The following is a 12,444-nucleotide window of genomic DNA, read 5'->3' on the forward strand; positions in this document are numbered from 1 at the left end:
TCGCTTCATAAAACGTAATGAAACTTTTAAAGGACAAGTTTCAGTGAGGAAGATTAAGGCTAATTGTCAAAATTAGTGAGAATCATCTGTTCTCTTCGTAATGGGAAGCAAATTGCAAAAAGAAAAAAAAAATCTGGCAGGCTTTGCTGTTGACACTTACACTCGAGAGAGTAAAATCAAGTTGTATTTTATGACTGGAGAGAGATCACGAGACAAAGTCAAACGGGGACTTTTGACAGCTCATTTTGTTTTGTAGTATTGACCAAAAAAAACCCCCAAACAAACAAACAAAAACCCCCACAAACAAACAGAAAAACAACCCACTAAAGACCAATAATACACAGGGTAACCAGAATTGGGTCAAACACGGAATTAGGGTTCCTGTATTTGGGATTGCTTATGATCACTCCTGGGAAGCCAAGCCCGTTCAAAACAGATATTGTCCGTTTATGGCATTTTCATCGATTTTTTTTTGTTCCAGGTTATCCGAAGACAGCCCAGCCTTGGTTGTAGCTATTTTACTCTTTGGGTTTTATGCAAACTCTAGGGCATACTGGCATGAATCAGGCAGCCAACTGCAAACAATCCACACCTTGGGGAAACAGTTCACTGTTACCCAAGTAAACACAAGGCACCTCTATTAGTCACCCACTCAAAACAGAAATGGCCAATGAGGGACCAGAGACCAGCCCTCAATGCCAGAAAAGGAAGCACGCTGCTTTCAAAATCCCATTCTTTATTTTCACCAACTTACTGCACACGGCCCCAAGGCCACCACAGCTCTTCTCATGGGAAAGTGTCACAGGCACGATCCGTTCACGTTTCCCAAACTTTTAAAACCAAAACCTGACACGGGGACCCACATCGATGCACAGCTTTCCCTGGAAGGGCAACCCAAGGCACCTCAACCATCGTCCCTGATGGTATAAATCCCCGAGAATTGAACCGAGGTTGTTAGCTAGGCTGGTAGGCAGGGGCCAGGCAATAGGCCTTTGTGTTTTATTGGCTTCTCACCTACTCTACCAGCTACTCATCTGAAGCCTTCACGATGTTTTCCAAACACACATCTCTGAATCATAATGTGAATTCCATTTACCGAAAGGCGGGGACTTTTAATATAACAAGTGAACTCGTTTAATGACTTTATGCTTTCATATGTTATAGCATCTCTCCTGCTCTCAATAAGTTGATATAATTTTCTTTGCATTACCCTATTATTAACATAGTTAGTATTATGAACATATATTTTCAATCATGTTGTAAGTTTTTTTTTTTTTTAATTTTCTCCACCTAGGATTCTATTTTAAAAATGCTTCGGGCAGCTAAGATAGCAAAACTGAAGGCCCAAAAGAGCAACACACCTTTACCCCACCCCTTCCTCTCTTCGACTAATCACAGATTTTCTTGTATTTTTGAATGCCTTTATAAAGAGTATGATTACTCTTATGTTTAACTGTCCACTGGTTATACTTTAAATATACTTTAAATTTTTTTAATACAAGAGTCATCTACTGCTGTTTATGTATTTATCATGTCTTTTTTAAATTATATTCAAAATAACTTTTATTCATTAGCTTATTCAATACTATATTATGAAAATGAGATTTTCAAAACAAACTATCCTTCCTCCTTCCATTAAACTTCTAGTACTTATTGCTATTTATAAAATACGACTTCAGTTTTTTTTTTTTTTTTTTTTAATTTATCTGAGAGAGAGAATGGGAGACAGAGAGCATGAGAGGGAGAGGATCAGAGGGAGAAGCAGACTCCCCGCCGAGCAGGGAGTCCGATGCGGGACTCGATCCCGGGACTCCAGGATCATGACCTGAGCCTAAGGCAGTCGCTTAACCAACTGAGCCACCCAGGCGCCCCAATACGACTTCAGTTCTTAACAATACAGCAAAAACATGATATTTGAAAATAACTGGAAACCAGAGGAGATTACGAGCCAAAATTCCTCTCTCTGCTCTAATGCTTTAGTAACAGGCATAGAAAAATAAAACCACACAGAACTGCCCTGACGCAACAGTTCCTTTGGGTAATCCAGTCTTTAACAGATCGGTACTAAAATGTTAACTGGGTCTGACCCCTCCCCCAAATAATAAGAAGGCATCCAAATTACATGCGACAGGAAAGTCATAAATGCGCCACCACACTTGCCAAACCAGAATGGTACTATCACTGTCTCTTCATATTTTATCATAAAATGGTAAACTTACTTGAGACCACATTTCAATAACCATATACTGTATATCCCTTAAAATGTGATCATTTGAAACTCTGTCCCTTGTCATAGATAGCACATGGATTCTAAGTTAAAGACTTCCCTGATATACATTTTTGATATTATCAAGTGGAGAATACCAGTTATATAATCTTAGTTTCCATGATGGTGAGTTTTATATTTTTACGTTTTAGTAAAGATGGGAGGGATTTCCTTGAAATTCACAATTCATTCCATGTTCCAAATCAGTCTTAAACTAATTCAATAATAGAAGGCAACAACGTAAAGGTAGATTCTTGAAAAGATACTACATTTTAAATCCATATTTTTTTAAAAGCTTGAAGTAGCAATATCAACAAGAAAGACTGTGCTTCCAGGGATCCCATCACAGACACTTCTAGGACATCACAGACACTTCTAGAAGTTTTGAAATTTGGATTTGTTGCCATGTAAGACTCTGCACTCCCATTTTAGTTTTGACAGATACATACCTCTTCCACTCCGACCGACAAACCTGAGGTCATTGAATCTCGCAACTTGGTTTTTCATGGCTGCGGTGGCATTTCTCAGTTCAGCTGAGTAATTTTCATCATTGCCCGCCATCACAGTGACCAGAGTGCCATCGGGGACATCCCCCAGAGCCACCACCTAAACACCAACCAAGGGACAGATGCAGACATCAGAAATGTTGTAAACTTTTATGCCACTGGTGTATTAATTATTTTAAAATTAAATATATATTAAGTGATCCTTCTTTTAAAAAAAGATTTATTTACTTATTTTAGAGACAGAGTGTGCACAAGAGAGCAGGGGGAGGGGCAGAGGGACAGGAAGAGGGAGTGAATCTCAAGCAGATTCTGATCTGAGCGCAAAGCCCATAATGGGGCTCCATCTCGAGACCCTGAGATCACGACCTGAACTGAAATCTAGAGTCGGACGCTCAACCCGACTGTGCCACCCAGATGCAAAGGAATAGCAAAACAACAGGAAAGTTATTAATGGGAAGAATCTCTTTGAATTCCATTATGCAGAACTAAATACAAATTTTGGAGTCCTAAAACATTCACCTAATAAAGCCATCTAAGGTTACATGGTGCAGTTGGGACAAGACTGACTACAGCAAGGGCTTTTAAAGCTATGCCTTTTCATGAATGCAATCATCTTAATATCTGAGAAATGCAGTGTCTTGTTTTTGTAAGTTTATAACCTGATCCATCTCTTGCTCATCCAGACGTCCACTGACAGGCCTCACAGGGCTCACTTTGCTTTTAGGTGTTTAAACTTATTTCTGCTAAAATTAAATTCGATCTTTACAACTGAATTACTGATGATTCTTGAATGACTCTCCCTTTGCAGTTCATCGTTGAGACCCCCTACTTGCTTCTCTGATATTGATTATCAGTAGCTGGGAATTCTAGCATGCAAGGAAAAAAATGAGAAATCTACCCTTTGCTCATTACCAACTGCAAAATCAACAGACCTCAGAGAAGAGGGGAACTCACTTTTATGTGCTGCTCTGAATTCAGGAGTCGAACTACGTGGCATTTTTGTACCTGTGGGTCCCCTAGATACGCCAACTATGTCCTGATAGATGACTGAGGTTTTCCCCAAACCCAGCTGATCTTCAAGAAGAATTCCTTTAATGTAATTGAATAGGAATGGATTTCCTAACAGGGCTGCTGGAGAAAACTGGTGGATAAATATTTCTGATATTCAGGCAATAAAAAAGCTATAATTTCAAGGTAAAATGCTCTAAGGAGGATGCCATAAAGATGGTTTGTACAGTTGTATCTATTTCTTGGCCATCATTTGACTCTTCTAGAAATGTTTTTTTGGGAGCTAGACAATTATTATTACCTATATTTCCATTGTTTCTATTTTTTAAAGTGGTCATAGGATTTCAAATCAAAATGCCCCAAATTGTTCCTATTCCTAACATTTCTGATATTCCTCATGGTACTTTCTCAGTCAGTAGTGAATTCTGTGTTAATCATTCCAATTATATAATCACTTTCTTCTTTCTGTATTTGAGTTGTAACAGCAATGAATTCTCCAGTGATTATTCTTCCGTTTTACCTAATCATCACTACATAATTTTGGGAGTAATACCTATATTTTCAATCCCCTTTTTCTGTCTGTAAATAAGGCTGCAATAGGCTCCCGTGTATGATAGCAAAGCCATTGTTTCTCGAAATGCCCATCTTCATTGCCTGCTTGGCCATTACCCCCTCCCCGTGTCATCCAGGTGACCACCTACTGCTTTTATTCCTTGTGATGCTTCAGCTCTGGGATTCTGAGGAGTATGACAGGGAGGACCAGCCATCTCACCACAAGGGACTAGGGGACCAGGAGAACGAGCCCACACAGCAATAGGTAGGCAAGTTCTTCATCTGTCTTATCCCCCTTGCTCCGTGGAGCACCGTCTGGGCCTTTTATCTTTCTTTCTAATCCTTTCCATCCCAACGCTGGGCATGTTTTCTATGAAGGAGATTTAAAAACACAGATATTTACTCCCCAAGCACCCTCTAATTAGATATTTAGTTCCCATTATAAGTGTGTTTGTTGCCTTTTAATTAAGAGCAGTAATACGACAATTCTCTTTTGTTTCGAAAACATCATTGAAATAAATCTCCCCGATCAGTTATTTACATATTTTACCTTTTTTTTTTTCTATTCCCACAAAATGGGCTTGCTCTAGTCTGCTTTTTTCAGTCTCTGAAAAATTTTTCCACTTTATTTTTCTCACTATTTTCACTTCCTTCTGTAAAATTAGCTCACAGTGTTGAAATGCCCTCCTTAAACACATATTTTTACTTCCTCATCCCCATCTCCCTGTGATGGCCTGGCTTTTCTATTTTAATCCAACATTTAGTAAGTATACAGGGGCTGTATACTTAACTATGTGGTTTTCAAACTGAATAACTCATTGTTGGGGCAGAATCTGTGAAGAGGTTAAAATAAGTAAATCTTGTTGTCTATCTTCCAAAATGTATGCTAAAGCACCTTCCTCCCATTGGCTCCCGTCACGGTGCTCCACGCCTGTTCCTCTCTCATCTTTCCAAAACTATCCTTGTCAGTAATTTGGCAAACTCACGAGACCTTCACCAAGTAGAAACAAATATAGAGTAAAATGATCATGGTGGCTAAATATGAAAAGGTTGTTGATGCTGGAATTTAAGACTAACAAAATTAGCAGTTGAACCCTTCCTACCCCTCCCTTTCTAAAAAAAAAAAAAAGCAGCAAAAATCGAAGATATGTGTGTGCTCGAAGATCATTCTTTTTGTTTTTTTATTGATCTCCCAGGGATTTTTTTTCTTTTCTTTTTTTTTTGGCAGGGAAGAAAGGGAAGAATATTAAATTACACTAATAGCGTATATATCATCTAATTGTTAACAAGCACACTTAGAATAGATTAAAAAATTAAAAAAATTAAAACTAACATGTCTGCTAATTTGATACAGATTGTCCCACTGATAGACAATGAGAAGAGCATAAAAAAAATCTAACTTCAAACAGAAAAAAAAGAAGGAACTGGAATGAAAAGCTATAAACAATAGGTAAGGAAACACAAACATTTACATTTTAACACAGACCAAACAGACAAGAAGGGACTTGCTGGCCAAAGGATATCTCATATTTTGTTTTACTTCTCTGTTTTTAAAGTATCAGGAAGTTGGGCAAAACATCAACCCTCCTATGTACTGCATGGGTCTCCTCACACTGCTATTGGCTAGCCTGTTCCCAGTTCAAAATGGCATTTCAAACAACTCTAATTAGGTTGAAATTACAGTTACAATTCATTTATTTTAAATGCTTTAATTTTCCAGAGTTTCAAAGAAAGCTGTGGAGTGGAACCCAGAATTCAGCCAAGATGACATTTAATGCATACCTAGGGACTGAATCTTGCCGATAGAAACACTACTTACTGCTTTCTTATGGAAAGAATATGACTATTAGCATCTGAAACCTCTGAACTTGCTGATGGCATGTTTATGCCTTTGGACCCTGGTGTACGGGGGCCTAAACAAACTGTAATATTGCAGTATTTAAAAAATATATATATATGTTCTAAGTCATCTACATAGCTCTTTAGGTTGCTTCTGGAAATGGTGGGTAACACGTAGCAAATTTAAGATTTTCCCAGTAGTAAAATAGGTCTCTTTTCTACGCTACAAAAATAAAGGTGTTCCATGGGAAAAATGAAGGCGGGGTATATTTTGGGGTCCAGGATAAGCAAATAGGAAGATTTTAATCTATTTGAAGGAAAATTCATAATTTGAAGTCTCCATTTAGTTTCAAAGATTCAAGCAGGGGATTTACACACAGGATTTCAGAGACTAGGAAAGAATCACTTAAATGCTCTGTTCAACCATATCATCAGATTTTATCACTGTTTCACATTTTCTCCTCCTTATTACAGGGAATATAACCATTTTTACTGATTAACTACTTAAAAAGATTGGGCTTATTTGAAATCCACATTTTGAAGTCATAATTTCTGTAGAAACTGTTTGGGAGGCGGGTAGGTGGCTAAGTGAGGAGTGGGGCCAGGGTTACGGAAGCAATCAACCTGGGCACAGTCATGTTTTGAAGGCTAACTTGCTTTTCTGCCTAACCTTTGGGTTCGTTCCCTCACTGAAAATTCTGTCAGCTCCTTCAGTTGGTGCAGGGAGCAGGCTTCCTTCAGGAAGAGGCCTCTCTTGATGGGGACGGAGTGGTGACAGATATTACTCAAGTGGCCTCATTTCTCCGCTGTCCTTCCCTTTCCCCCCTATGTTCTCAAGACCCACTTGAACTTTTTTCAAGAGAACTATGCTTTGGTCATTTAGGAGACAACAAACTCTTACTCAGTAAAACAAATTCGATTTTTTTTTTTTTAAGTGCATTGTCAAAAATCATTTTGAAAAAGAAATCTCTTTGGTTACTAAGATTTCTACTGAAAAAAAATTCCCTGATGGCTCAGAAAAGCAAGTTATATGATTTTTTTCAGTCTTTTGGAAAAAAATAATGCTTTTCTTGGGGTGGCTTGAGAAACTCCATCACTTCACCTCCTGAAGATTATTAATCACTCAGTGTTTTGATATGTTTGGGCGTTGGTTCCTGGCAGAGGAGGGGACATCCAGGAGAGATCCTGATTTACCCCCAAAGGAAGCCACAGATCTCTTGGAACCCACTCCATTGGTGTGTCAGGGGCACCGGGTTTAAATGACCCTTTGGCCGATTATGATTATCAGCCTGTCTCCTGCCTCTGTTCTTATCTGAAAGTGGCCCCAGGGCCGAGCCCTGTCTAGTCCCCTGTCACTGAGGGGACTCAGTCCTATCCTTTAGTTAGAGGAGCCTGTTTAGGTAAAGAGATTAGAACGATTTAAAATTGAAATGGACTCCCAACCCAAATCTACAGAGATGAAGGACAGCAGGGAAAGAGTCCAGCTGGGCTGCTCAACCCATTCCTCATTCCCTCCCCCTCAAAACCTTCTGCTTTCAGAACAGTGAGGGGCTTCTAGAGACACAGCCAATGACACATTTTGTTTTGTTCTAGGAATCATAATGTAAGTTCGGAAGATGCATAAGGCCTAAAATTAAAGAACTCCCACAGTACTTTATAAAAAAGCGAACACTGTCCATTGTAACTAGATCAAGATCCAGTAAAGGCCTGGAACCATTAAAAAAGCTTATATTAAATTAATCTCCCCTTAGAGGGCACAATTACCTTAAAAAGAAAGAGTAGCTGATCTTTACAGCTCCCCCCTCCACCTGCCTTTCTCAGTCCTTTCAATGAACAGGAAATGACTACAGATTGTACTAACAAGTTGCCCCTTCCTAAACCCCCTCAAGACAGAAGAATAGAATCCCCACCGCCGAAATTAAATTTCTACTCTTTGGGACCAGGGTGTGTGCGAGGGGGGTGGGGGAGGCGGTGGTTTTTTAAAACGCCGAGCGTTGTTTCTATATCCCCGTTGAAGGCCAAGGGTTTTAAAGGAGGCTCAAAGCTAGGGAAAGATTAGGGGCTCAAGTGAACGAAGACCCCTTGAGCTGTTCATCTGAAGTTGCGGGATCCACTCCACCCGCCTCCTCAGACAAAAATGCTGTGAGCGGGTTAGACCCCGACTCGCAGAAGACAGGCTTGTCACCCTTCCAGGCCCCGGGCTTAATCCAGGTGAGCCAGAGATAAGGTTCAGGAGGGTTCCAGGAAAAGAAACAGGATTCGCTACTTGCGGCTTCTGGCAGGAGCAGACTAGAAGCTGCAAAAACTCTTCAGAAAACTTTTGCAAAGTTAACTACGCCCTCCGTGGACTTTAGACATGCTAATTTCGATGGGACTGTTAAAGAGGGGGTGGGGGTAGGAAACCCTGACAGTTTTCCTTGTCAGTTTATTTTCACTGACCCGAAAGTATAAAAGTATCTTTATTTCCTGATGCCTCCATCGGAGGGAGGCAGAATGGCTTGGGTGTCAAGTTCGGGGGTGGGGGCTGGGGGGGGGTGGGGGAAGCATGGGAGCAGACAGGCTTGCCGGAGCTGGCTTATAACTTTTTCTACTTTGTAGCAAAGCTAAGGACCTCTGTCGGGGAGCTCCCAACCGGCCCTCAGTGGACCTCTCTGGGGTCATCCAGATTGTTTTCAGTCCTCCCTAGAGGCAGCCCCTGCGGGTCCCCCCCGCACACACACACCGAGGATCGCCAGGGCAACCCAGCATCCCCCGTGTCCCGAAAGCAGGAGGATGGACCAGGGGCCGCGGGGGGCAGCGCCGGCCCCTTTCTAGAACCCGGCCCCGCCCGCCTGGCCGCTGCCCTCCCGGATCGCCCCCGGCCTCCGCCGGCCTCCGCCGGCCTCCGCCGGTCCTCCCGTCCTCCCGTCCTCCCGCCACCCGCTCCGGGCCGAGTACCTTGAAAGCGATGGGCAGGGTCTTGTTGCAGCGCCAGTGCGTGGGCAGCACGGAGCAGAGGAAGTTGGGGCTGTCGGTGCGCACCAGCTCGCCGGGGTGGTCGGCCAGCACCTCCACCATGCTGCGGTCGCCGCTCCTCAGCTTGCCGGCCAGGGCGGCGCCGGCGTCCGGGGCGCCCAGCGGCAGCGCCTCGCTCATCTTGCCCGGGCTCAGCGCGGTGGAAGGCGGCGTGAAGCGGCGGCTCGTGCTGGCATCTACGGGGATACGCATCACAACAAGCCGATTGAGTTAGGACCCTGCAAACAGCTCCTACCAGACGGCGACAGGGGCGCGGATCTTCGGCGAGTAGCTCCAGGGAGACCAACATACAAGTTCAGGGGCCTTTATTGCTGCGCGGGGGGAGGGGGACTGGGGGGAGGTGGGAGACTAAGTTACTAACAGTCCAGGAGGGGGAAAGTTCTGTGATGCCGGTCAGCCTCAGACCCGGCAGGGCTCCTAGCAACCGACCGCTTAATGCTTTAAAAATTGGGCGACTAGAATCCAAAGTCAAATGCCGAGGGAGACTGTCTTCTGAGTCTTGCTTTGAGAGTTTAACTTCAGTTTTTGGCTGTTAAAAAAAAAAAAAAAATTCCCGGAGGCAAAATTCCCATACACTTCCTAAAATATTTATACAGAGAGCAAAAGGACCAGCAAATACATAATTTGGAAGTTCCAGTAGTAAATCGCCTGTTTTTTTTTTTTTTTTTTTTTTTTAGGTGAGTTTTGTCTAAAGTCCCAGTACAACACAAAATATACGAGTGTCTTCCATACACAGAGCCACTTTCATCATGCAAAACTGGCTTCGGTCCTCAAAAGCAAGAACTGCGACTTCCAAAGGTCATGCTACTAATGTATGTGCACGTATATATAAATATATACATATGCTCTACTTCATAAAATATTTACAATTCAATCTGTAGAGAATTTAAACACAACAGAAATCCATTAATGTTCGCTGCTGATTTTTTTTTTTAAGTAGCCTTGAAAATAAGCTTCAGTAGTTGAAGAAGGGCTGGGCTAGAAATACTTGTCATGTTCTCTTAATAAATTCTGGCGAAATGCTCAGTTCAGAAAATTCAGCTTTTCAAAGAAAAGCTAATCTTTAAAAAAAAAAAAAAGTCCAAGTCGATGACACTCAAAGTACAGCTCTCCACATCTGAGAACTCGGTTTTGGGGATGTTGGTTAAGTTTGTGGCTGATCCTGTGGTTGGTGGGAGTTGAGCAGCAGCCGAGTCACACGCACGCAGACACGCACTCTTCCGAAGCCAGCCACTGTCTACATCGACTCGGTGAGTCAGCCCTACTTGGGCAGTAGCGAGATGATCTTCCTCCAACGTCGCCCCAGCGCCGGCCGGTTAAATGCCCGGGCGCGCCTATACCTACGATCACCGCGTAACCGCAGCAGGTGGAGCGGGCCTTGAGAGGAGGCTCCGCAGCGCAGATCGAAACAGACGGGGTGGCTCGAATTACACACGCAGTCACACTCCCACGCACACTGCCACGCACACGCAACTTCACGGCTCGCCTCGAAGCACAGCACACTTTCTCCTGCAGTTGTCAAAGGAAACAACCGGGGAAAAGTTCACAGGCAGGAAAGAAGTTGAAACGTCCAGCCAAGAAACCAGTTCATTCAAAAGTAAAGAGAGAAAGAAAAAAAAAATCGTAGCTCCAACGCAGGTCAAGAAGAAGCAGCAAGGGTTGACTTTCTTCTGGCGTCCCCAGGAGTCCCAGGAAGAGGTGCCTGCCGGCGCAAGGCCGGGCAGCGTGGTGCCCTGGCTGGGTCTGGCCGCGGGGCGCCCGTCCCGCCTGCGCCCGCTGGCTCTATGAATGAGAGTGCCTGGAAATGAACGTGCTTTTACTGTAAGCCCGGCCTGAGGAATTCCATTCCCTCAGCTCGTTTGCATAGGGGCGGCCGCCGGCCAATCACAGGCCTTTCCGGTATCAGCCAGGGCGCGGCTCGCGGCCGCGGGCTCCTGGAATTGGCCCGCGCGCCCCCGCCGCCGCCGCGCGCTACTGTACGCAGCCCCCGTGGAGAGTCCGAGGCTACCGCGGCCTCCCCGCGCACCCGCATCCACGCACACACACGCACACACTCACACATTCGCCCGAGGCCCCGCCCTGGTGCGGCACGACCGCGGCCCTGCGTCTTTGCACACAGGCACAGTCGCGCGGCCGCCCGCCCGGGGCTGCAGTGCGCAGCGGCGCCACAGGCGGCCGCGGTCTGGAGACCGAGGAGGTGGAGAGAGAGGAGGCCGGCCGGCCCAGGGAGGGCTTGGGCTGCGCAATGTGCCCGGAGCGGCCCGGGCCCGGAGACCAAGCCGGAGGGAGGCGCCCCTCGCGCCCTGGAGATGCAGCGGCCGCCGCGAGGCTCCCGGGACCGGCGCCGGAGCCCCGGGGCGGCCCCCGGCCGTGCGCGGCCACCCACGGCCGAGCCTCTGCTTCCCCGGTGTGGGTGGGATTCGGCCGCGCGGGGGCCGGAGGGCCCGGCTGGAGAGCGGCTCCGCGCGGCACCATAGCCTGGTGGGCAGCAGTAGAGAAGCGGCGCTGATTCATTTAATGAGGCCAGACGGTTCTCGGTCTCCACAACATGGTTTTGTGTTTTTAGTTTTCTCTCTTGGTTTTTCTTTAATTGGTGTTTTTCACCGCGTCTGGGCTGAGGCTTAATTATGCAGCGCGCCCCACTCAGTCTGAGTGTGCTTCGCGGCGAGCAAAGGAGTGTCCTTATCAGAAAAGACCCCAAAGAACAAGCTACGGGAAAGAAAGTTGAAAGCATCCGCTGGGCTGGTTCCCTGTTCTCGGAGCATCGGCTCCCCCGCAGGCGGCACGGAAAGCCCACCGCTGGGCCCAGGTCGCCCGAGCCCCGCACCCACCTCCGGCTCCCCGGAAACGGCGCTGGCTCCTCTCCCCGCCCGCCCGAGAAGCCGGGGGTGCTGAACCCACCCTGGCTTTGCGCGCGGGCGGGAACTTCCCCAGCGTCGGTCCCCACGGCGCCGCGGGAATTTTCGCGGAGCTTAGAGGGGCCCCGCCCCGGCGCGCAAGGCCAGTTCCTCCCCCCCCCCCGCCCCCAGCCGCGGGGCTCCCTAGCTCCCCGGGGAACCCACCCCGCCCCCACCCCCCGCCGTGGGACCCCTCATACCCCGGGGGCAGGGCGCCCACCCCCAACATGGAGCCCTCCACTTCAACTCCCGGGAGCGGGTGTCCCTCCCGCGCCCCCCCGGGGGGCCCCTCCCGCCCGCAGCCTCCTTCCCCGCTGCGGACGCGCGGCTAGGGTGCTGGGGCCGCCGTCGCGCCGGATTC

The 12,444-nt window shown here is 46.3% G+C and overlaps 1 protein-coding gene across 5 annotated transcripts in view; it reads right to left on the reverse strand.

Moving 5' to 3' along the window:
- Positions 1-12,444, reverse strand: part of RUNX1 (RUNX family transcription factor 1) — a 248,657-nt gene that overhangs the window by 82,890 nt on the left and 153,323 nt on the right. For all 5 annotated transcript variants that reach the window (XM_081799730.1, XM_031032673.2, XM_081799726.1 and 2 more), the window contains 2 exons: positions 9,109-9,362; positions 2,716-2,872 (listed from right to left, as the gene is read on the reverse strand). In XM_081799730.1, the coding sequence (XP_081655856.1) occupies positions 2,716-2,872; positions 9,109-9,362 (411 nt within the window). The remainder of the gene's footprint in view (positions 1-2,715; positions 2,873-9,108; positions 9,363-12,444) is intronic.

Source organism: Leptonychotes weddellii, chromosome 1, assembly GCF_054177405.1.
Source record: "Leptonychotes weddellii isolate Sample4059 chromosome 1, ASM5417740v2, whole genome shotgun sequence".
Classification (NCBI taxonomy): Eukaryota; Metazoa; Chordata; class Mammalia; order Carnivora; family Phocidae; genus Leptonychotes; species Leptonychotes weddellii.